Source organism: Emydura macquarii, unplaced genomic scaffold (genome assembly GCF_026122565.2).
Source record: "Emydura macquarii macquarii isolate MOO-44397 ecotype Brisbane River unplaced genomic scaffold, CSIRO-AGI_Emac_v2 contig_2676, whole genome shotgun sequence".
NCBI classification, from domain to species: Eukaryota; Metazoa; Chordata; order Testudines; family Chelidae; genus Emydura; species Emydura macquarii.
The window spans coordinates 46,001,021-46,027,285 of record NW_027132813.1 but is presented as its reverse complement, the minus strand read 5'-3'; the positions used below and the strand labels follow the sequence as shown (position 1 = coordinate 46,027,285).

Genomic DNA, 26,265 nt, shown 5'->3' with positions numbered 1-26,265 from the left:
TTTGAAGAGTAATGAACATTTTTCGTAATGAAGAATGATTACAGTGGTTTATGAGTTTCAGTCCAGTGCATAGCAAGGACACACAAGCATCAAGCGAGGAGTATTACTTCCGAAAGAGAGTTTTAGTAGAGATGGACCTGTGTATGTAACGTGTACATAATTAACCTTTTATTACCATGGGGAAAATTGTTTTCCCATTGTCTGAAGAACTGGATCCCCCATCACAATAGTGTAAATCAGGTGTAACTCCATTGAAATCAGTGGAATTACACTGGTGCAATAAAGATGACAATCAGGCCCTTTCTGAATAGCATGTGCCTGGGGAAGGCGGAAAAGAAACACACAAATAGTCCATTGCAGCTCAATGAATATACACTGGAAAATCTTATTGCATAGCTTAAAGTCACTTGGAATAAGAAACCAGATTCAATGTGATGAACCTTTGCTAGGACAAAATTCCCAGTGTCTTTAGGCTTTATGGGCCAGAGCCTCAGCCTGTGTAAATTTTTACTAATTTTAGTGGAGCTATTCAGTTTACACCAGCTGAAGATCTGGCACTATGTTCAGTCTGGGATAGTTAGGGGAATGCCTGCTATTTTTTGTGATTCTCTGGGTTCCGGAATCTTTAGATGATACCTGGTCTGAGTTCATAAATCTTATTACTGCATTGCATTTAAATTATCATTTATTCCAAAAAGATATGTAGGTATTACAGTTGGCATTTTTTCCATAAATTCCTGGGGTTTATGGTATCTATATACCATATTTTCAGGATACTAGCCCAGTGCAACAACAGATTTTCCTTACAGCATGCAAGGAGAGGAGCATGAGGAGAAAGGCTTTGCATTTGTAGGGGGAGATTTGGATCCCTTGGTACCAGGCAGCTAAAAAGGATTAAGTACAGTGCCAGACATATTTGTTCATACACTGAATTTTCCACTGTAGAAAACAAAACGTTAAAAAGTCCAGCAACCTAATTGTAAGGTCCTACTGTTTTCCAGGAGCACAGCGCTATGCAGAAGTTGCACTGCACACAAGTTGACAAAATAGTGGCGCAATATGATAAAGAAAAGTTATCTTATGAGAAAATGTTAGAGAAGGCAATCAAGAAGAAGGGGTAAGATTTTAAAAATGTTTTATAAGAATCAAAACAAATTTTATGCTTTTATTGTCTGGAACAAAATATTCCTAGAAAAGTAATTTTATATTTAACGTGCAGCAGCCTGACCCTGCCCTTCTCAGTCAATACAAGTTTAATTTGTACGAGGATTTAGGGATTGGGCCCTAAGTGTTGTACTTTGCCTTACTGGAATCCTCTACTTTCTCAGCATGTGACATTGAAACAAATTAATCACAACAGATGTTCAGTCTCTGCCCCGTGGGTCTGCCCCTGCTCCCATTGAGATCAATGGGCATTTTACTGTTAGTTTCAATGAGAGCAGGCTCAGAACTTCCATAAATTACACCATCAGACTTCAAACACAATTTGATCGTGGAGAAAAAAATTGGTTTATTAATCTTGAATTTTGTAGAAGGAAGCTCAAATCAAATAATAGTTCTGCTTTACCATCACCTAAAAAAGGTTTCCTCTCAACACAGGAATTGTAAATAGATTCTAAGCTGGCATAAATTGGCTTCTATGATAGCAGTGAAGCTACCTCAACTTAGTGGCTATCTTAGGATCTGACCCATCATCTACATGCTGCTTCTTAATTGCTCCTGAGTTTACTGGAATATCTTCCATCACAATTCATAAAATTTGTCTCTTGCAGAACCTAGAGGTTTCTATTTCCAGGTTCCTGCTGTTCTCTGGTTGCTAACTCTTTATCTTAAAGCAGCTTCTCCTCTACTTTCCCCAGTGGCTGACCTCTAACTCCCCAGTCCCTTTGCGATGAAATAACAATATCGCACTATTAGTCTTACAGAGTTAACCTATGACCCTGGAGATTCAGGAATGAGTTTTCTTAGTAGAATAAAGAATTATGTTAGCAGTTAGCATTAACTGTTAATTGTATTGTCTGATCTAGTAACAACATTTCCTGGGTCCTGGAATGATTTCACTCTCGGCCTCCCAACTAACCTAATAAAATAATATTAAACTATTAATACTGGGTTATTGCTAGAGAGTGTGTGTGTATATATGTATATATGTGTATATATATACATACTTGAGCTCTTGGTCCAGTCTCTGGTAGAATTATTTGATGTATGGAATTCAGGGGCCTTTTTGGTGATGGTTTCTTTCATAAATACTTTACTATGTTTTATGTATTATTTGGATGAACAATATTTGTAAAATATGTATGTGTGCTGAAAATTATATTAAACTAAACTCATATTAGAATAGAAGTAGCAGTCCCTGAAGCAAATGAGGTAACAAGAATTCTCCACAATAAGTTATGAAAAGGCTACATTAACTCTTCCAAAGTGTACCTTGAGCTGTTTTTACTCTAAGGAAAGACAGCCATCATCAGGACCCAAATATTTCTTAGGCTGAGCAGCACATTCAGAAACAATTCTAATATTGCAAACAGATCACTGAAGTATTAGCTACACTCTGACTACCAGAGGAGCTGGTGAAACAGGAAAAGCTCATTTCATTTGACTAAACTGCAGCACATGGCTAAAGCGATGGCAGCTGTGAACTGGGATTATAATTAAGATGGGGGGGAGGTATTCACTCCTTGGACCATTGGTGACAAACTATGGAAATTTTACTGTATCTGCCTTCCAGGGAGAGAGGCTTCCCATTGTTCTGCATTTTGAGAATCTTGAGCCAGAAGATTTATGAATCAGCATTAACAGGTCTAAGAAGAGATCAGTCTTCCTCCTCTTCTACCGTTAGGCAAAACAGCAAATAAACACAGGCAGATATCAGAGTTAAAGGTGGTAATAACTGTCCATGACTCCATTAACAATCAATAAAAACATCTATGTAATACCTCTTCCAATGACCTGAGAAAGATAATTTATAACCTTATTCCCAGTTGCTGCCTGTATCTAAATTAGATTACAGCAAGATTCCACTAGCATTTATAACACTTCTCTGGTCTCAGGGCCTCCTGAAGATTTCTGATAGTTTTGGTCCATACTTTGGAAAACTAAAAGATTAAACTTTGGTTTATTTTTATTTTTAAAATGTAGGAGCAGCTGGCTTTGGGATGCAGCAGTCATGATGGGACACAGCGCCATTTACTTGTCACCATCTTGACTCCATCCTAGATCATAAAAACCCCAAACCCATCATCATCTGATGGCTATTCAGTGATGCAAGTGAAAAGAATTATTCTCTAATCCCTAATGGATAGATGTCCTTACCATATACACTATTATAGCTGTGTGCATTCTTGACGGTTTAACAGACAGACCAATGTGCTGTATGGGCACAGATTTTTGGTTTACCCTATTACTCCTAAAAATGGATCCTTCACATCTGGATCCAGGTGTACAGAAAGGGTAGTGCAGGTGGAAGCTTACACTGTCGTCATTTGTGCTGCTCTGAGCCCAGATTCAACAAGGAGCTGAAGTGCATGCTTCAGTCCATCTCTATTCTACAGTACATTTAAGCACATTCTTAAATTTAAGAACAGCCAATCCAATTTAAGCACATGCTTTAGCTTTTTAGGCATGCATTTAGTTAGGTGCTGTGCTGAATATGGGCCCTAGTTCATTGGCTAATAATGTATTTGGTTTCCACTGCTGTCATTCTGGCTTTCACAAGCAATACGTTGATTTAAAATAATTTTTTTAAGAAATGAAAGAAATTGGATTTGAATTTGGTGTATACTTGATCAAAAAGGCAAAAATGCCTTCCTGATAGATATATAATATGGTTTCCATTCTTGTTTTGTGATGCTTACATGTAGTTTTTTCTCATGTATCTCCCACATGGCAAGATATTTGTCAGCCGCATAATTTTCAGGAAAAAAAATTAATTACAGAGTCCTTCACTAACAGATGGAAAGGGTTTAGTTCCCTGTGCGCTTGAGCAAGTAGTTCAGATGTGCACTACAAATGCCATACGTGCTCATAAATCTCAGAGACTCAAGGGAGTTTGTGTGCCCATGTTCCAACTCTGAAATGTGGTTGAGGGGGACTCAAGGTTAGTCCTGGATCACCAGGGATGTCCTGGGTCTGAAATACAGGACATGTGCGTGCGTGTATGTGTGCTTGTATGCATCAAGTTGTGGGATGGGGTAGGATTGTTGCTAGGGAATTTCTATAGCTATATAGCCTAAAGCATACATACATTTTGAAAGTGCATAAGTTGGTGAATGGCTGAACATGATCTGAATCTTAGCATTCCGTCCCCCCAGATTAAATGTTACTTTTTAAAAAAAAGAATAAACAATTGGTACTGACTATTGGGATTTGGGAAATTTTATTGAGCAATACGTCTTTGAATAAATACGTTTGAGTCTCCTAAGTGGAGGTCATTTTCATAAAGCATAAGAAGTTTTTGGCTATGTTGTGGCCAGATCCTGAACTCATTTACACCAGTGTAAAACAAAAGTAACTTCACTACAGTCGATGCAGCTATTTCAGATTTAGGCTGATATAACTGGCCCTATAGTTCTACAGCATTTTCCAAAGTATCAAACCTATGGCAGAAATCTCTGCAAAACCTTCCTTGCTGTGACAAGCAAACCAGTGATTAATCCTCAGGGTAACCCATAGGAAACACAAGACACATCACACTCCATGTATTTTCAACACAGACTTTTCTAATAACATTTGAGGATAAAGCTTTCGGCTAATTTCCATAAATTAGCAGCACTTTGATATTAAAATAGGCTTTCAAACTGGTATAATTTTATAAATCTCCATTTCTAGGACTGTGATTAATTTAATTTTACTTCAGCCAAGTAATAAACAATCTAATTGGGGCAAATCTTCAGCTGGTACAAATCAGTGTAGCTCCACTCAACTCAGTGGAGTCATGGTGATTTACACCAAGGATCTGATGAGAATTTTTTTTAAAAGAGGCTGCAGAAAAAGTGAAATAAAAATATAGTCCATTAAAAATAAAGATTTGTTCTAAAACCAAAACAAAAAGGCCAGGAAGTTTGGTGTGTGAATTTGCATGCTGTTCCAAGAACCTTTCACTGCAAAAAGGGGCATGGCAGGTCAGAGTTAGAAGGATGGCTTGTCAACTTTGAGAATTTACTGACTCTTGTAAGACTTTAATTGAAACCTTTCTTGTTGCTGTAATGGAACCTTAGATCCTACATTGTATGCCGCCACCGCTCCCAGCACAAAGTTCAAGTAACTGAGGTTTGTGAAGGGAAATGTGTTGCAAGAGGATGGAATTCCATCACTCTCCTTAACTCCCACCCCCAGCAAGTTATTGGGCAGCAACAGAGCCCCTCTTTCAGCCTGTGACACCTCTACAAGTTCCTTATGATTGTAGTCCTGCAGTACTGGAGGACCCTTCTACCTGCACAGACCCCCATTAACTTTATCTGGGATCGGGGTGCCAAGGTACTGCTATGTGCATTCTGTTGCAGGATGAGGGTCTGTTTGAGGATTTGGGGGTTGGACTAGGTGACCTTCTGAGGTCCCTTCCAACCCTAATATACTATGATTCTATGATTTGGTGCTGTTGGATCCATGCAAAGTTCAGATCCAGAAACCTGAATGTAATGGGATGAGATCTGTGCCATCCACTCCACGTTGGCCTGTTTGGGCTGTGCAGATGCTCCTTCATGGCACATGGGTATCAAGACCAATCCTTGCAGTCAGTTCAGCTGTGCTGCAGTGGGGGACTCACTGTAGGTAGCTGTACCTGACAATAAGTCATTTTCTGTTAAAGATGCACAAATCACAATGGAAACTAACCATCAAGATACTTTTTTCATGCCTCAAACTAAAAGGTTGTAAAATTGGCTTTAACAAAAATAAATAAAGCATACCGAGGCAGTGAATCTGTTTGCAGGTTTTCAGGCTGAAGTTAATTTTATTAGCTAGACATTTTTAAATCCCTGAAAAAAGAAACCAGCATAATAAATGGACATGCCAACATACCCTTAGCAATTGAATAATTGTGGGTCCCCTCTAGAAATAACAGGTGAAGTGTGTGAAGTGAATGATCATTAAGTTAATAATAATTTGTAAGGTATGAATAAATTGCTAGAAGGAATAATTTCATTCCAATACACTACAGTGCTTTATCATTGACTAACCTTTTCATTAGTATGAGCTGACTCGATGGGAAGATATTTAACTTGTGGCACACATTTGCAATTTTGCTTTTTTAGAGGAAGTAATTGTCTTGAAATGAAGAAAGAAACTGAAATTAAAATTCAGGCATTAACATCAGATCACAAATCTAAGGTAAGAAAACATGCCAGTGTTAACACATGCAACATTTGAGGGAGCTCTTTTGAAACCCAAATGGTAGTTTATTTTTGTGAAAGCATTTGAATGATTTTCAGCAATAATGACATGCAGAAAAGAATGGGAGTAAGTTAGTGTCTAAAAGCTTTTTGTTTTTTAATTTAAAAAGAGAAAAATTCATTTTCTGATCTTTAACAATTTTTAAGACAGTGCCATATTCCTAGAATTATGAAACAAAAATGTTTTGTCATTTTGTAGCTGTTTCACAGACAACAGGGGAAAATGTGCTATATGAAATTTGGAGGTGAATTCTGCCACCAAAAATATGTATGTAAATGGAATTAGCTACTTGTTAGTTTTACATCAGTGTCACCTTACCCAACATCCTGCCAGACATTTGACTCCATGTGCCCTTATTGTCCTTCTCTTGGGCTCAGGCTATTTGCATCTGACCTGTTACTTTGTTACTTCTTACTCCTCCTGGGGTGAGTCAGTTGCTTTCTCCAAGGTTCCTGTCCCTAAATAACAGCACTCAAGATCCAAGTCCAGTTGTTTTAAATCAGTTGTTCTCAAGCTATGGTCCATGGACCACTTTCAAGAGTAGCATGGAGCTGCTCCTTTGCAGAGGTAAAACATAGTCAGTCTTCATGCTAGTTGCAGTGCAGTCCAGAATTTATCTAGTATTTCCAGAGACTTCCTGAGCAATTACTGTTTTGAACTAATCCTCGGTTAGCACCTGGCTCAATTCCTTCCTGTTCTTCTTTGTCAAAGATTTCTCTGGTGCCATTTGAACTGCTGTCAGGCTTGTGGTTGATGTCAACGTTAGAGGAATAGCAAATACACAGTAGGATAGAACCGTCTGCAAAATGACACAGAGATATTAGAATAGAGAAGATTGGAAACAGAGGATTTTTAACTAATAAATGTAAAGTCTTACTCTCAGGGAGAAAAATCAAACAGTCACAGATACCACATGGGAGAGGTAACCAAGCCGCTGTATTAAGCAGACTAAAACTCATTTTTATCTTGTCATTAATATCAGACTTAATGTAACCAGGACACAAATAGTAATTTTCTTCCCTTCTGCAGCCTATTTATATCTCTCCGTTGGTGAAAAAGAGTAATACCTTGTGTATCAAGGGTCTTTCCTGGAAGCATGGGGCTGATGGAGCAGTGCTATGTGCTCCCCATCACTTTATTTGCCTGGGTGATAGAGCACGATGGGGAAATTCTCAGCCAGAAGAAGTATGAGTGTACTGTGCTCTAGCTCTGTAAGGCCAGTAGAGTGGCCCATAGGCAGCTGTAGGAAACCACTTAGGGTTGCTCTAAGTTGTATCCAGCAGAGCCCAATGTCTGGGAGATGCAAAGATAGCTTAAACTCTGCCCCTCCTCCTCCTTTCTGGCTACACCTCCTGAGTTCCACAGCTGAAAATCGGGGCCACAGTTTGTAGCTGCTGCAGGCAAGATGTGAGGTTGGGCTTGGGAAAGGAGAGTATCTATCAGAAAATAACAATCTTAACAAAGTAGCCACAATAGGAAATGTCAAAGCCACTGTCTTAAATAAAAGCAGACTATTGAGAGATTGATAAAAAGAAAGAAAAGCACAAAATAAAAGCTAGTTATAAAAATCAGTGTAACTACCTGAACTCTAGAGAGAGCATTGCTAGCTAGGCAGTGAGTTTAGATACAAAGCAAAGAGTCAGAGATCTTGAAGCAGAAAAGTCTTTGTTGTGCCCTCAGCTGCCCAAACTGGTTCTAACATACATGGACATTCAACTGTTCACTAACCTACTTCCAATGAGTCTGGCTGATGATTTTTTTTCCCTTTCCACAAACATTTTTAGATATTAGGTTATGTCCTTTTAACATGCCCACTTCCAAACAGATGCTGTCAAATGTGTAATCCTTCCCCACACAAAAGGGTGACTTTCTTTCTTCTCCATGTCTAGGTTTAGATTGGGATTTTCAAAGGACCCTGAGGGAGCTTGAGCGCCTTTGAAACTTCCAGCCTTTATGGCTTTACAGGTCCCTCAGAATACCTTTGATGTTGGCCTTTGCTAGTCTCCTACCTGGGTGGTTTCCTCTAGATCAAATGGAAATGTAGATTCCTTCTATCCCCAACAGGGTACAGCTAGGCAAATAGAAATCATGTTGAGAGATGCTGAGTTCATACAGTTCCCATTGAATTCAGAGGGAGGTGTAGATACTCAGCAGGTGTTCAGAAACCGCTCACAATTTGGCCCATTGATTTTTAAGATCAAGTGAGCTCAGAGGGTTAGTACAAAATTACAACTCATTTATCCAGCACATATCACATGTTCATCATCCACATGTCACAACATATATAAATGAAATTAAATACTATGCATTTATGCCCAGGAGCACAGGCAGTGGTAATGGGCTACAGAGACTTGCTCCTCTATGTCATGGATACAAATCCAGTCCACTTTTGACATGAAATACTCATTTTTGTTTTGAATTCACAAATGCATACTTTACACACAATTACCTTTGTAGATGCAAGATACATTCCTGTGTTGGAAAGCTAGGTTCCTAGTATACAGAAAGAAGCGAAGGCAAGGAAAAGAAGAAAAAATATTTCAAGGTTTATTCATTCAAGATTTTAGTGCCTAAGCAAACATCTTGCATATGCAATGTTACTGAAAGTTCTATATCAAGATTTTAGTCTTTCTAGAACTACATAGAAGCAGATGAAAGGGTAGGATTTCAAAACTTGTCACATTCACTTTTGTCTGACAGATTTCTCTTCATCCCAGGATATATTTTGCTTTACCTGAAATCAACCTCTGAGCTTTGCAGGATATTCAGTTAAAGAAATGGTTTCAGAGAGACTTGTTTTACCAGGAGCAGTACCTATCTTAAAATTTATGCTGCATGCTCATTTTGAGGTCTCGGAAATTATTGTTTTGCATCCTCTGTAGCACATCTCTCCATGAGCGTGGGCTGAGTTTTAAGATTTTTATCCTTGTCTCTTTGGATCAAGCGCTTGAATAATGATCTTGCTTAGCTGTCTAAGCTTTGTTACTGGTTTCTTCATTGGTATTAGAGAGTCTGTTCAGTGTACACGATTTCTTCCTTTGTGTTCTTCTGTAATATATGTAGCCACGATTCAGAAACAATTATCTGATCGTTTCTTTCCTTCCTTTCCAGAAAGCCTAGAAATATTTGCTTTTCTGTACTTATTTGGTTCTCTAGAGGCTCTTTGTCACTGGTGCAACACAGTACTTGATTTCACCAGGATTTCCAGTGCTTGCATTAGTCATTCAAGATATTTCTAAGCAGGACACCTTGGCCCTGATTTATTTTATCTCTCTCTGACAGTGTAAAGGAACCTTAAGATGGAAGTAAATTATATTTACATCCTCTCTAATGCCTGTTGGTGCTGGTAAAGCAATGTAATGTGGTTTTTAGTGTAAATGAGAATCAGGCCCCTTTAAATGCAGCTTGTGCCTTCAAGTCCAAGCCCTGTACTGGATAGCATGTGGGGGAGTCACACTGCAGCAAGACATGAAGCTGAAATTCTGGCCAAGCCTGCCACATTTGTACCAACTTTTTAAAGGGTGCAGCATGCCGTTAGCTCTCCCCCCATTGGGAAGGCTATTACAACTGCAGCTGTCTGCATGGAATAATGTGGGTGGCACCTGTGAAGGAGTGCAAGGTGGTGGGGGGTCAGGAAGCCTCATTATACCCTCTCCCCTAGTACGTGTGTCTTCTCATAGTGCTGATCTTCTTTTTTTTTTTTTTTTTTTTTTTTTGGGGGGGGGGGGGGGGGGAAAAAAGCTTTCCAAGATTATGACCATAGATGTCTTTGATCATATGGACCTGCTTCTGGCATGGTTTCACTCACTCATGTAATTTTTCCTCAGTCATTGAGCCCCTAGCTATCTCAGGCATTGTTGTGTTGTCTTCTACAATGAGCCTTGGGTACGGCTTGTCCCATCCTGTACATTGGTGTAAAAACATGAAGAGCACGATTTTCCAAAGATGTCAGCATTGGCCTAACTCTGCTCCCATTGAAGTCAACAATAAAACTCCTGTTGGTTGCCATTAGAGAAGTGTTAGGCCAATACTAAGCCCTTTCGAAAAGCCCATCCAAAAAGCATGAACGTTTTCTAGTTATTTCCATGGATATGTTCGGTTCCCTAATTCCCAGTATGTTCTGGTTCTGAGGTCAATATTACTGTGGGAGCCTGTCATTAAAGGCTTTCTTTCCATGGGCTGTTTCCCAGCCTTCAGTATAAAGTTCACTCCTCTGCATCTAGGTCCCAACTTAGTACTACGCACTACGACAACATTAACCATGAATAGTCCCATTGAAGTGGGGCTACTCCTGTGCTTAAAGTTCTGCTCATGCGTAAGTACCTTGTTGAACGGTGACCCTTACTGTATTAGTCACCTGCCTCCAAAGGCTTCTGTTTTCCTGCCAGCTGGAGAATGCCAAACTCCATGCAGCTCTCTGTCTGCTCTTTCTGCACCAAACCATATGCATTTTGGTATGGGACATATATTTAATTATAATTAACCGTGAGACTAGCTTTTAGGTAGATTAGATACCAGCCTAGCTTGGAAATGGTAGCAAGCTGTTCATTACCAACTAGGAATCCGGTTTTTAACACAGAACATATTCCCTGTTAGCTTGTCCCCTTGGCAGAATGTCCGGGCACTGGCTGCCTTTAGTGGTGCTCTGCTCGCTAGGATGTCTCTCTCACGCTCCGTTTCACTGAAAGAGCCTGTACGCATCTTACTGTGGGTCACCTACCTCAAATACATTTTAGAAGAAGTACATCCGGGGGGTACATGCTCCTGGGGTGATTGGCATCACAGTCTCACTTGGAAGCTCTGATGGCAATTTTGATTTGCAGAATTAGAATTAGCTTCCATATAAGAACATCAAAAGGCTATTAGTTTCCATAGTAGCACTTTAAAAAAAAAATGCCTTTCTGAAAATAGATGATTTTTTCCTGAGTCTCTCTCTTTGTGTGCATTTATGGAAAAGTATACCCTACTTTTCCATATTGTCAAAATAGCATAGAAAATTCTGAGGGGATAATAAAGTGTATCTTTGTATTAATTACTTTTTTAAATCATAGAGTACAATATACTATTATAATAACAACTCTGATGGTTTAGACTTCTTCGTATTGTCTCTTGGGAACTTTCCAAAACTTTAATCTTATTATTCTTGTGAGGTTTGAGAGCTGAGCAAGAAAAGAATACTTGTCAGATTCCCCGCTGACTTAATGAGCATCAGACACAGCTACATAGCCTATCTGCAGATTCAGACTGTGTTAAATATAGGATTTCTCTATAACCTGACTGGGTGTATAAGATTGTCTCCACAAAATCAGAGCCTGTGTTTAAGCCCTTAGAGAAATTCATCCCTCTAGATTTTTCTCTAATTTCTTTGATTTTATATTTTTTGTGGCAGCCAGGAATGTTTAGCAGTTTTATAATTAAGCATACATTAGAGGAGATTTAAAAATAATCTTAGTACAATGGAGAGCATTAATGCAGTCATTTTACAAAGGGCAGCTGCATAACAGAGAGCCTTAGTAGTGAGGGTGCATTTTACTTTGTGTTTAATATCTGATGTTTACCATACACTGTAGTTTCCTGTGTGGCTTTGTGTCAGTGTGGAGCAGTTTGGTTTATGTCATTTAGTGTTTGCAATTTAGTTGTGGTTTTTGTAATTATCTTGAAATGATCTCCACTGCATTCATGATTGGCCTTCTATTATAGCTGTGAGAAGTACTGACAAAATAGTCACTGTTCTTTCTCTACAGGTAAAAGAAATTGTAGCACAGCACACTAAAGAGTGGTCAGAGATGATCAACACCCACAGTGCCGAAGAACAAGAAATCCGTGATTTACATCTGAGCCAGCAGTGTGAGCTACTGAAAAAACTGCTGATTAATGCTCATGAGCAACAAACCCAACAGTTAAAGTTTTCTCATGACAGGTGAGCAGGGCAGTGTCATTGTTCAGCATCCTGAGAACCTGTGCCCTGGTGATGGGATCATCAGGATATAACCTCGTAGCAGTAAAACAAATTATCAAATGAAGAATTAAGGGATAATGGGGCAGATCCTCACCTGGTATAAATTGTTCTAGCTCCATTGATTCTAACCAACTTGAATTCAAAGGGTCTGAACCAGGGAGGTGTTGAGCATTTGCAACTACCTTTGAAGTTGATAAGAGCTGTGGGTGCTCCACCTGTCTCAGGATGAGACTTAAATATAGCATTCCCTTGTAGCACTGGTATTCTGAAGCCCATGAGGGATGAGACCATGAAAACATTACGATTATATTTTTTTCAGTGTAACTACTTCAGAATTACACATTATTTTAATAAAGTATCATATTGCAATCTCCAGAATTAGAAAATGCCATATTGCAGCAGTGTCATTGCTTTTATATTTAACTGCACTGTCTACTTGAAATGAAATGAATGCATATAATATCTATCTCTAAAATAGCAGTTTTCATCAGTAGATCTCAAAGCACTTTACTGAGGAAATGTAAGCATCATAATCCCCAGTGTTATACATACAAAAAAATAGAGAGCAGAGGAATTATCTCATTCCACAATCTATGATGAGAGGAAGTCCACACCCATATGAATTTACTTAATATATACTGTTTTTAAAAAAACCTTCCTCAGCATTAGTTTGAAGCCCAAAAATCATAAATGATGCCAAATCTAAAGAAGCTAAATGAGATTATTTTCTATTTTAACAAAATTCCTGAATGAAATGTTTTACCTTACCATAAGACAGAATCCATGCTGAGACCTGCATGCTTTCCATCCAAAAGAGGAGATTGCATAGTAAAAGGTTGTACCTTGCTCATCTTTGTTAATCTCCGAATTAAATCTCCATTTATTCAAACTGTCTGGAAATATATTTGTTTATTTTATAATTATATACTTTTTTAAAAATTGTGAAATACATTATAAAGACCTTATTTTACAGATCCTAGTTCTGGGACCAAGCAGGGGAAGATTCAATCCCTAATACAAGTTAGAACAGCCTTTGGGGTATTCTAAATTATGTCATTGCAAAAACCCACAAAGGAACCACAGACATTTTGTTATCCACAATCTTGCTTTCTGTTCCATTTTATAATCCAGTATACTCTTTATAATCTATTCTGCTAAATTATAGTTTCTTTCTTGGAGGAATATTTCTTCTAATCTCTTTTGAAATGATGTTTTTATTTTCATTTCTATACCTAGTTCCCTTGTTCTCTTATGTATGTTGGACTAAATCTATCAGTGTGGGTAGATATGATCTCTCCCAGGAAAACATATGTCACTTAAGCTATATGGAAATTTACTTTCTTTATCCTTTCTTCACAGTTTGTAGCTTTAGATTTAGAATTTTCACATTTCCATACTATTTTAAAGGTTCTGTATCGTCTTTGGAAATAGATTTTTAATACTGAATTTCTTCCATAAAATCATTTGTGTTTGTACCATATTGTTCTAAGTGCTGGTCTGATTTTTCAGAAGTGCTGAGCACAACACATTAATTTCTGTGCATTTGGTAAACATTAAATAATGTTTTTTGCCATCTCAGGTAGGAAACACCTTCCAAATCTTTTTGGTTTTATTTGTTGCTGTCTCTGTGTTCACCACTTATCAAGGGATTTTTATCCAACCTGTTTGTATAAAGATTGGGGATTTTCCTGCCTTAGACAGATGTTAAACACTATTACATCTGTGTATGTCCATAAACCAGAATGCTTTTGAATGTGAAATACTGAATTGTTGTTGATAATGCCCCAAAGGGCTTTACACTTCATCATTTGTAACTTTTATAGAACATGTGTCGTATAAATAACTGGCAAGAGTCAGCTGAGCAAGCCACTTGGAAAAGAAAGGATCATCTTGAGAATGGAAGAGGCAGTTGGCAGCATACTATTCTTTCAGGCTCTGTATTAACTGGAGTAATGAGACTGGTGCTGAATGGCTATCATGACAGTGTACAGAGTGGTAGTAGAGAGATTGGTAATCTGAAATGATGCAGTTATCTGGTGGAGAATAGAACATTTTCCACTCCTGGTGGAAAAAGCAATTACAGTTCATGCTTAGACTGACCGGATTGAAAGAAGAATGCAGGAAACAAAAAATGCTTATGATTGCAATCTGAAGATTGCCATTGAACATTGGGGGTGCTATGTGTCTCCTAGCTCCATGATGCACGAGAACTCAGATAGCTCTCAGAAAATCGAGCTGCCTTTGGCTTTGTCCATTTAACTTTACTGAATTAGATATACTGTGTTTGGAGCACTTAAGAAATTAGAAAATTTGGGAGTCAAACAGACATTTCTGACCAAAATGCCCCTCCAAGGTTAACTAATGTGTGTTGGTAATGAGTCAGAGAGAGAAAAACAAAAGTATTTTTAATGCAGGCAGAGATTAGCAGAGGAGTGGAGAAGTGTTATTCAGAAAGCACCAAATTGCATTAAGTGGAATAAAATATTGATAATATATAATTGACTTCAATGGAATTTAATTGACACTTTGTAAAGTGGTATGAGATCCTTGAGTTGGAAGCACTAGAGACATGCAAAGAAATATTTGAGTGGGTGAGAATTACTGCAGAGCGGATTGTAAATTTTCTGGAATAGGAACTGTAACTTCCTAGGGGGTGATATTGCTCCTAGCACCAGAGGATCCTGATCTGGCCCTTTGGATGTTAATGCAAGGAATGAGCTTGAGATTTGAACCTGGGTCCAAGACGTGGCAGCATATTTTGCTGTCAGTGACTGATCTGATCTTCTTAATCCCATAGACAAATTATTCCTATTGATTCCAAGGGGAAGTGTACTTTGTGATGCATTAAAGTATCTATTCATTTGTTTCCAATTTGTCACCAATGCACTTACCTAAACTTGTGCATAACAGTCACGGAAAAGAAAAAGATAGTTACATACTGGTGGATGTTACTCCCTTCCATTATACTACATAATGGTAGCCACATTTTGCAGTATATCCAGATGGATAGACGGGAGAATTATGCCCCCTAACTGTTTTCTGTATAAAATTATTAATAAGTTTGAATGCCTACACTTTACATTTTTCAATCCCTACAGCACTATACATTAAAAATGAATTATTCTATAACTGTTGTTAAGACAGTGTGCTGTTACATGTTTTCAAACCTAAGACAGAAAATAAACACTTGTTTGGTATTGTGATCGTATGCAGTAAGAAGTGCTCTTGATAGAATGCAAAATATCTAAGTGTATTGTATCTTATTGTTGCTATAATACCACTTTGATTTCTGTATTTTGTATTGGTCTTTAAGAAATGCTTCACAATATAAAGCCTTGGAGAAATAAATGTGCATTTTCATTAATGTTCTTGTAGTTGAATGGAAATGTGTGGAAGTAAGCATGGTGCAAAGTTAAATAACATTTAGTAGTTAATGACTTTTGCAGACAATAAAATAAAATAGTTAGTAAACTTCAATGTAGATGATTTTTCTGGCAATATGTCACTACCCCCAAGCAATTTAGCAATATTTTCCTTGTCAGACTCCTCCTTTTATGTACTTACAAAAAAAGTAAAATACCAGCTATTAATGTATAATCATTTTTATTTGTACTGTACTTAAACACTCACTGATACCTCATGAAAACTCTGAAGAAAGAATTGTGTGTACAATGTACACATACCATATGTTACCTAATTCTCTTGCCCTCTTTTGTTACTAAAGACATTTGTGTGAAACATTTCTTGCAGTAGGAACTCACCATTCCTGCTGCAAATTCCTCACTTGAAGCCCTGGTCCTCTATATTTGCTGTCAGTAAGATGACATGGCAATGTCTGTGGTGTCACAAAAAAAATACTGCAATAGGACTTTGAGGAAAGAAAAAAGCACCAACTCTGCAAGAGAATGTCTGTGTGACTTTGAGAAAGTTGACTAACCTATATGTGCATTAGTTTCCCCATCTGTAAAATGCAGAAAAAAAACTTACCCCAGGGGTAGACTAAAACTTAATTGGCCTTTTGTTTGTAAGTGCTTTGAGATCCTCATGTTAGAAGCATTAGACACATGCAAAGAAATCCTTGACTGGATTAGAATTATTACAGATTGGATTTTAAAATCTGTGAGGCAGGAACTATAACTTCCTGTGGGCAGTATGGCATCACTAGCTCCATAGGATCCTGATTTTAGTGGCACCCTTTGGATGTTACTACAATATAAATAATCAATCACTATAATAATTACTTTATTGAAGATAAATTAGAATATAAATGCAAACAAGTCATCTTTATTTTGTTTACTCAGAAAATAGGAGCCTTGTAAAATCAAGGTTGCATTTTCAAAATCGCTTAGTGCTGACCTAACTTTTCTCCCATTGAGCTCAATGGTAAAATTCCCATCAACTTCAGTGGCAGAAAATTTAGGCTGGAGCTTAGCACTTTTGAAAGTGCCACTTAGACTTTTTTTTTTCCCTAATTCGATTTTGTCATCCGTGCTGTTGTATTGTAATTGTTTTTCTACAATTTATCAAACTATGTCAAACCCTAGTTGAAGTTAAAACACGAAATCATAAAAATAAGATGCTGATATGCTAGAACTAGCAAGTGTTAATATTATTTGTACTCTACTCATATATTCAATGTACAAGGTTTTTGTAAATTTATTGTGCAGTTTGAAAAGGCAAGTAACACTTCTTAAATTACTGATAATAGCTCTTACTTAGTCAAATGTTAAAAACCATAGAGACAGTACTGTATTTTTATAGTCTGTTTAATTCAAAGTATAAAATGCTTAAAACCATTCCTTCAAATTGTTTTCTTTAGTCCCTCCTGAGATTTGTAAGTGCTTGTTCAAACAACATAGTCCAGTAGGAAGACAACATTATTTATATAGTCAGTTCTTTCTACTTCTTTAATACTTCAGGGACAATCTTAGCCATTATATGGAAAGATATCATTAAGCTACTTTAACAACCATTAACTATCACATTTCAACTGATAATGATTTTGTTCATATTTCCCTAGGGAAAGCAAGGAAATGCGTGCCAACCAGGCTAAAATTTCTATGGAAAACAGCAAAGCAATAAGCCAGGATAAATCTATAAAGAATAAGGCTGAAAGGGAGAGGTGAGTGTCAGATCCATCTATGAAAGGAGTTAAAACGCATTGATCTGTGCACACATTGACTAAAGTATGCTTTGATGTGCAGGAAATGGCTTGTGTTTCTACTCGTTATGTTGTATATATTGTAGATGGCTGTTTCTGGACAATTTTTTGGTGTGGACCAACTAGTTTAGGCCCCAATCTTGGAAACACTAACACGGGAGCAAATGTCACACCCACGCGTAGTGCCACTGACTCCAGTCAAACTAATCACATAGATAAAGTTACACGTGTGTTTCCAGAATTAGGACTTTAGTTTTTATTCAATCATCTATTTTTTTCCCCCTCAAAATGTTGTACAATATCATTTCTTACAACTACTTTTAGGGTTGTTAGAGATGCACAGAGAAGGCAGTGTTGAGGCTTGGATAGGGATTTGGGGTAGCCTTGGGCTCAGATATAGTCCTACTAAGGGAATGGGAAATGGAACCAATGAAAAGGCATCACATGGCCTTCACCCCAGCCCACTCCTGGTAGGGATGAGAGATGGAACAGGCATTCCAGAGGGAGCAGCAGAAGGGAAGAAGGGGGGGATAGGTGTGAGATTAGTAAGGGGGAGGGGCAGTTTTGGGGGATGGTGCCAAAGAAAGGTGTCCAGGGTGGAGAAGCTGGGGTTGTTTCCTGATGACAGTGTAGTATCATTTGTATATTGATCCTCCCTACTTGGACCACAGCTTCCTCCTTCATCTGGTGCTGTCTGGCCTTAAAAACCTCACCGATATTTCCTGTTATCGGGGCTCCAAGCCCCACGAGACAAGACCACAGCTGAAGCTAGAAAGCCAGTCAGCATGTCTTCACTGCACATTTGGGAGAGCCAGCCCTAGTTTGGAAGTTCAAGCACCAAACTTGGGAGACCAGAGGCACAGATTGCAGGGACCGCTTCTTGCATTTCCACAGGTTTTGGACTGCACTTTTATGGCTCTTTAAAATTCCCTTTTAATCTAAGGTATATGATGATTTCCCGTGAGCCTTCAAAGTTTCCCCATGGCTTTGGACTTGCTAGATAAACATTTTCTCCTTGTATTGCCTTCCTTGCACTGGGCTATTTTGATCCTAAGACTTGAACTTGTCCTTACTGAATGAACAATGGCGTTATACAGATTTCTAGTACAGACTGGAAACAGCAGTTGCCGGAGCCCTTGATAATCATGTTCCAGGTTTAGGAAACCTTCTGTTAATGACATTAAATTACTTAAGCTGTGTTTATGTACAAAAGTAGACCGAAGACACTGCTCTTTTTCAGACTTCTGCAATTAGTATAATCAGCTCTTACAACCATTTTCTGTCAGCTCATTAGAATTTTTGCCATCAAAGGCACTTTACAAATGTGTATTGTATGTAAACATTAATTACATATTTTTCTTTTTATCTGTATAACTATAAAATACGGAAACTAGATCCTGTCAAACTAACTTGATACCTTTAATCTCATCAAAAAAACATAATAGTGTTGACGTAATATACTTAGACTTCTGTGAGGCTTTTGACTTGGTGTTGCACATTTTGGTTAAAAAAACTAGAACAATATAAAATGTACATGGCACACATTAACTGGATTAAAAATTGGCTATATGATAGGTCTCAATATGCGAGTATAAACAGGAATTATTATTGAGCAGGTCTGTTTCTTAGCCCTACGCTATTTAGCATCTTTATCAATGGTCTGGAAGAAAACATAAAATCATGACCGATAAAGTTTGCAAATGACACAAAAATTGGGGGATTGGTAAATAAGAAGACATGTCACTGACTCAGACTGGGTGCAAGCAAACAATGTGTGTTTTAATATGGCTAAATGTAAATGGGAACAAAAAATATAGGCAATTCTTACAGGATGGGGGACTCTATCCTGGGAAGCAATGACTCTGAAAAATATTTGCAGCTGGTGGTGGCTAATCAGCTGAACATAAGCTCCCAGTGTTACACTGTGGCCAAAAGAGCAAATGAGATCCTGGGATGCGTAGACAGGAGAATCTCAAGCAGGAGTCAAAAGGTTATTTTACCTTTGTATTTGGCAGTGGTACGACTACTGCTGGAATACTGCATCCTGTTCTAGTGCCCAGAATTCAAGAAGGATGTTGATAAATTGGAGAGGGGTCAGAGAAGAGCCATGAGAATGATTAAAGGATTAGAAAACATGCCTTATAGTGATAGACTCAATTTATTTAGCTTAACAAAGACAAGGTTAAGATATGACTTGATTATAGTCTGTAAGGACCTACATAGGCAACAAATGTTTAATAATGGGCTCTTCAGTCTAGCAGAGAAAGGTATAATATAATGGCTGGAAGTTGAAAATAGGCAAATTCAGACTGGAAATACAGTGTAAATTTTTAACAGTGAGAGTAATTAATCACCGGAACAATTCACAAAGGGTTGTGCTGGATTCTCCATCACTGAGAATTTTTAAATCAAGATGGGTGTTCTTCTAAAAGATCTGCTCTTGGAATTATTTTGGGCAAGTTCTATAGCCTGTATTATACAGGAAGTCAGACTAGATCAGTGTTTCTCAATTAAATTTGGCCATGGAACCTTTTGAACTAAATAAATAATTGCGGAACCCCCCAAACTCTTAACAGTATTTTTACATATGGGGCCAAAAAATGTCAAAATAAGCAAATTATATACAAACAACTAGGTCAGCGTTTCTCAATTAAATATAAATTAAATTACACTTACACACGATACCCTCCGCCGAAAAATCCGGGACATCTTCCCTTTTTCGGTAGCGCGGAGAACAGCTGCTCTCGGCGGTGCGGAGAACAACTGCTCGTGGAACCCTAACAGTGTTCCCGTGGAACCCCAGGATTCCGCGGAACCCCAATTGAGAAACACTGGACTAGATGATCACAATGGTACCTTCTGGCCTAGGAATCTGTGACTCGCACTGTAAAGCACTAGTTAAAATATCTTTTTTATTTATGATGATCAATGTGATTTTTAATAATTAAGTACATTGTTTGGATATGGTAAATACAAACTACTGCAAACTGAAGAGCTTTTAAGGAACGGTGCAATAGGAGCTACATGGATTAATAAAACCAACTCCTCAATTAAAGGAGACACGCTAGACTGAGGATCAAAGCAAATTTAGTTCACAACAATCTTGGTCAGTTTCTTCAAACCATTTTAGTCACCGCATCCAAGACAGCCAGAAACATGAAATATTATGTAAAGAAGTAGGGCCGGAGTAGGGCCTCGCTTTGCAATTAGTCCCACTGACTTCAGTGGAGCTATTCACAGTCTGAGGTGGTCCATAAGGGTGGCAAAATAAATGCCTAAATTCTCTCTCCCCTTATCTTTGACTCAGATTTGTGGTTCTGAATCTTGGACTTATTAAAAAGTCCTCAAGCACAATACCCCATTTTATGTGTTTTAGGCGAGTGAGAGAACTAAACAGCAGCAACACTAAAAAGTTTCTGGAAGAGAGAAAAAGGGTAAGTATAATTTTGATAAGAAACCAGAAGTGTGTATGTGATTTGTTGGCAGGAACCTTGCCTCTTGGGTAATGTGTACCACCAGCTTCTGCAAATGTACCCTTCACTTTCTGTATCTCAATGACAATGATGATTTCTGCTAGCTTGAGAAACTAGAGATTCAGGGTCATTCTCAAACTGAAGTTCAAGGTTTCTGCTCACCAAGCAGTTGACATGGAACCCACTCCTGAACTTCCAAATTCTGACTGAAGTCTGTGAGCATTTTATCTGAATTCACCTTTCCATTTACCTGAGTTAAGAACTGACCCATAAAATTGATTTTTGTCACTGTTTTCTATCACATATATGTCAAAATCTTAAGCAGAGTTTAAAATCATATTTAAGTAACACGTGCAAATTATGTATAACTCATTAGTTTATTTGAATTAAAATAGTTTGCTGTTGTATATATTTTAGAGCTGTTAAATGATAAACTATCCACAGCAGGGACCATGCCTCCTCCTAATGTTTTGTACAGCACTGAGAACACCAGCCAATAAACAATATTACTGGAAATTACTTATCCATTAAAAAAAAAAATCTTGTGTTACAAGTCACCTGTATTATCTTCTCTTGCTTATAGCTGGCAATGAAGCAGTCAAAGGAAATGGATCAGTTGAGAAAAGTTCAGCTTGAGCATCTAGAAGTCTTGGAGAAGCAGAATGAGCAGGTATTTTCATTTAAAAGTGAGTTACTAAATTGAGAGAGAAAGAGTACAGTTCCATTCATGGGGTACATCTACACAGCAGCTGGGAGGTGTGATACCCAGCTTGGGTAGACGTATGTCCACTAGCTCTGCTCAAACTAGCCATGTGGTGGCAGCAGCGTGGGCTATCCACCTGAGTATGTACCCAGGAGACTGGGGAGGGTTCTACTTGGGCAACTCACGTGAGCTGCCCCTGGTCCTGCTATTTTTAGGCGCTAGGTCAAGCAGAGCTAGCATGTGTATGTGTACCCATACTGAGAATTTCACCTCCTGGTTGGTGTGTAGATGTATTCCTAGTTATTCTGTGAAATTGGCTCCAAACAGCTTTTTATTTTTATCCACTCAGCTATTTGGGAGTTGAAAATGTAAGATTGGAAGGACTTCACAGTATGGAATTCAGATTTGGTTCACATACCCACCCAAAACTTGGCTGCTTATCCGGAGCTCATCCTCCAACCTGTTCAAATCTCATGAGACTGGAAATTTAGATAGGAAGTCCCCCAGAATTCCAGTACATTCACTGTCAGCCCTGTCTGGAAATACCTCAAGAAAAACCCCTTCTCTCAATATTTGGCACTTCTGTTTCTGATGGGAAAATAGGAATGAAAAAAATGCTCAAAATATCTCAAAGCCTCAAAAGGTTTTGGTTTGAGTCCTGTTCTAAGAATTGGTGACAATTCCAGGGTTTTATCTGAAAATAATTTTCTTCAAAACTGGCCCTGTTCAATTCAAAACGTATTCCTGGTGGCAAAATTGTTTCTTTAGTGGTTCCCCCTGCTAAAAAAAGAGGAGCCATCAGGGCAATAATTATCATTCAAGCTCAATTGCAGTGGGGGCCCTCATGAAGTGGGAACTCCAGGGTGGACTCTGCAAGCGCAAACCCAGTGAGGTGAGAGAGATCTAGAGGTTGGATTTAATGGCTATCGCCTTCAAGGGTTAAATTTATTTCCTGAGTTTTTCACTAATTTTCCAGAATTTGAACTCTTCTGATCAATCACATGCACTATGCTAGATTCACTCAAGGGAGTTATAATTTCCACCCTAGCTGCCTCCTCCACAGCACAAAGTGATCTTAAGACAGTATGTCCATCAGACACACACAGCCAATCAAAGTGCACAGTGTGAATACATGAGAAAAAAATATATAATTGTGCTTCAGTAACTGTGCAGCATCGCTGCAATCTGACTGGTTCAGACAATTCTATTGCCGTGTAAATTATACTACTTGACAAAATAATATATGAAGATATAAAGAGATTAAAGGCCTGATCCAAAGCCTAATGAAGTCAATGAGAGTCTTTCCATTGACTGCAGTGGGCTTTGGTCCAGCCCAATATAAAGATAAGAGGGGCAGGATTAGGGCTGAGCTTTTAATTTAAACTCTGTAATTCCTTACTTATGATTGCTTGATTTCTCACCCTTAGAAAGCTGCATCATTGTTAATTGTTTTGCATGGAATTTATCATATAGAGTTTCTTATAAAAGGCTCTGAGATTGATTCTGGTGTCACACTTGTTTCCCACTGGTGTAACTCCATGACTTCGGTGAATTTACTTGTGATATACACTAGGATGAGTGAAAGGAGAATCAGGCCCAGAGCACTGACACTTGGCTATTGGTCATGTGTATTCCAGTTAACTGCATCAAATCTTTTCAAGGTCTTAAATAGCTCTTCCATGTCATACTGGTGGAGATACCTTTAATAGCAGATGTACAGTGCAGACTAATACGCCTGTAGGTGGAAACACACTTCTTCATAAAATGTGCACTCACATTTATTAGTCTTTTGTTTTATGTATTCTTTTCTTGCATTCATCTCTCAATTTCATTTTAGTTTTCATTCATTTTATTTGCTTCTTATTGTATTACTCAATTTTGACATTATTATTTTTGTACAAACAGCTTTTGAAATCCTGTCATGCAGTGTCTCAAACACAAGGTAGGACTGATCTATAATAAGCAAGCTACTATTTCAGTATGCTTTCCTTCTAAATTAAATCGTTATCACTGGAGCACTCTTTGTAAATGCAACCACCGGGAAGTACCATTAACATAATGAATGCAATGTTAATAATATTTATGCACAGTAAATATTTAAGAGTCTGACAGAGTAACAATATTTTATGTTTTAGCATCTCAGACCCACAGCTATATTCTTACAGTAATGAGGACAGGAATCTTTTAGAGAATCATTTGTATTGTTATATTATTAGTAGTTAGTAAAAGACATACTTGAAATTCTAAAGTAAGTGTGTCTGTAAGAAGCATCTACTGATTAAGGAAACATTTTAGTGTTGACATATATATGACTAACTGCTAATGCTGATAGACAGACAAAGCTGGATTTTCCACATATATTAGCATAACAATAATAAAAGTAATGCCACACTAAAAATAGCTAGAAATAGATTAGATATCTAGAAATAGCTTTTTAGTGGCTAAAGAAAAGCAGCTTCCAGCTACTGGGAATCCGTTAATCATACTACTGTAGCTTTCCTGTTATAGCTTCCTAATAACCATCACTCATAAGAAATCCATATTAACCCCTTCTCTCAACAGCAGTAAAACATTTGTGTTAGGTTTAAACATCCAGTTGTGCAATATTGCCTGAATTTAATGACCTGCTTAAATCTTCAGTCAATAATTTACTGGGATCCCCACCCTCAAGCTCTAATCTATCCTCATCCACTGTAACTATTTTGAGTTAGAGATGGGTTTTTAAACAAAGCATTAATTTGGCTGGCAACCAGCACTCTCCCTTTGATGCACACATACAGCATCAAACCTGTGAGGTGCTGAGTACCCTCAAATCCCCTTGAAGATTAGGGCATACAGCACCTTGCAAGATTGAACACATAGCTCCCATTAACTCTGTGAATCTGTATTGCCTCCAAATACTGACTTCCAGAAAGCTCATCTACAATTATCCATTCACGTGTTCACTTCAGACTGCAGTGGCTGAATCTGACCTTAGGTTGATAAAAACAGGCAGCCTGGCCATATGGTGTAGGGTTATGCTGAACTAAATTCACTTTGCAGTTACGCCCTTCTGGCTACACTAACCTACAAAATAATTACAGGGCTTTGCTTATGAGACACAGAATGGTCCAGTGGTAAGGCCATGCGCTTAGGACTTGAGGGCCTTGTGTTCAAGTCTCTGCTGTGCCCCAGATTTGCTGTGTAACCATGGGCAAGTACAAGTCACCTAGGGCTTGTCTATATGATCATTGGTTTGTGGTAAAATGGAGTGTGAAACTAATCTGTGCTGCTCTTTAACTGTCTGGGTGGACTCTGCTGACACCTATTAACAGTTCACTAATGTGCTTTTATCTAGTCCTCTTTGAAACAATTTCCTAAGGTGCATCAGCAAGCTCCATATGGACAATTAGTCCATGGCAGGCTAGTGTGGGATAGATTCACACCTCAACTTTCTGCGAACTAGATGTTCATAAAGAGAAGCCTTTTGTGTCTCAGTGCCTCTGTTCCCCCTCTGTAAAATGGGGATAACAGTACTTCCCTGGGATGTTGTGAGGCTAAAGATTGTGAGGTGCTCAGGTATTAGGGACCACATTAGTTTCACAGATAGACACTTCAGTTACTGAAAAACAAATACAAGTGTCAAAGATTTTGCATTTTATTTGGCATTTAATTTTCACTTGCAGAATTCACACACAGACAGAACACAGCAAGCTAGTATTTCAGAAAAGGCTGCATACTGATTCATTTATTAGTTATGTTTTCATATTTTCATTTCAAAATTATTTCTTCATTGATTTCAAACTTTAAAGTCATAGGAATGTAAAGTGCGATTTAAATTCATATAATTTTTAATACAGTTGCCTTTGATATTATAATTACCCAAGTTTACAAAATGTGATGGTGAAATGCACAGAGCTAACTTTTCGAAGAGGGGTACATCTATAGCCCCTACACAAACCCACATTTACTTTTGCAAAATGGGTAAGTGTGCAGATTATTTTGGACCTTCATTTGCCCAGTTTTGCATATGGAAATGCCTGTTGGCATGCACAGACTATGTGACTCCCTGAGTAGGAGTTTGTTTATTTATTTAGATTTATAGACACTTAAGTAATGCCTATCCCAAGCAGAAGGCATCTTTACCACTTATTCAAATACACAATTCATACAGTAAGGAAAATCCAGCAACCACTCCTCCCTGTATAGCAGAAGCAGAGCAGCCACTCACACTAGGGGAAAGATTGAAAATACCCTTGCCTCCCCAGATACCTATCTTAAAACATTCCCTAACCCCAGAAGACTGGCTGTATTCAGGTGACTTTGGATCGGAGTGATAAGTGAGTTACCAAATTGTGAAAGGCCCTTGGGGAAAATGCACAGGAGTATGTCTCCCCCCCCCATTCTTTGAACTGTGGGTTTTCTAACCCAACTATCTCTAAACTCAACTCTGGCAATGCCACATAAGAAGATGGGGTAGCTTCTCAAGTCAGTAGCAATTTAAGGCTTTAGACAGTATAAATAACACCTTTAACTCTACTTACAAACCCAGAGGCAGCCAACAGAGATCAGAGAATGTGTAGTGAAATATATC

The 26,265-nt window shown here is 38.2% G+C and overlaps 1 protein-coding gene across 1 annotated transcript in view; it reads left to right on the top strand.

Annotated features, from left to right (window-relative positions):
* The window catches only part of PLCB4 (phospholipase C beta 4), a 318,726-nt gene that overhangs the window by 289,972 nt on the left and 2,489 nt on the right, over nucleotides 1-26,265 (top strand). Inside the window, exons 33-39 of the mRNA XM_067565311.1 lie at nucleotides 1,002-1,117; nucleotides 6,258-6,333; nucleotides 12,141-12,316; nucleotides 17,376-17,477; nucleotides 20,893-20,950; nucleotides 21,573-21,659; nucleotides 23,598-23,634. Coding sequence (XP_067421412.1) covers nucleotides 1,002-1,117; nucleotides 6,258-6,333; nucleotides 12,141-12,316; nucleotides 17,376-17,477; nucleotides 20,893-20,950; nucleotides 21,573-21,659; nucleotides 23,598-23,634 — 652 coding nt within the window. The remainder of the gene's footprint in view (nucleotides 1-1,001; nucleotides 1,118-6,257; nucleotides 6,334-12,140; nucleotides 12,317-17,375; nucleotides 17,478-20,892; nucleotides 20,951-21,572; nucleotides 21,660-23,597; nucleotides 23,635-26,265) is intronic.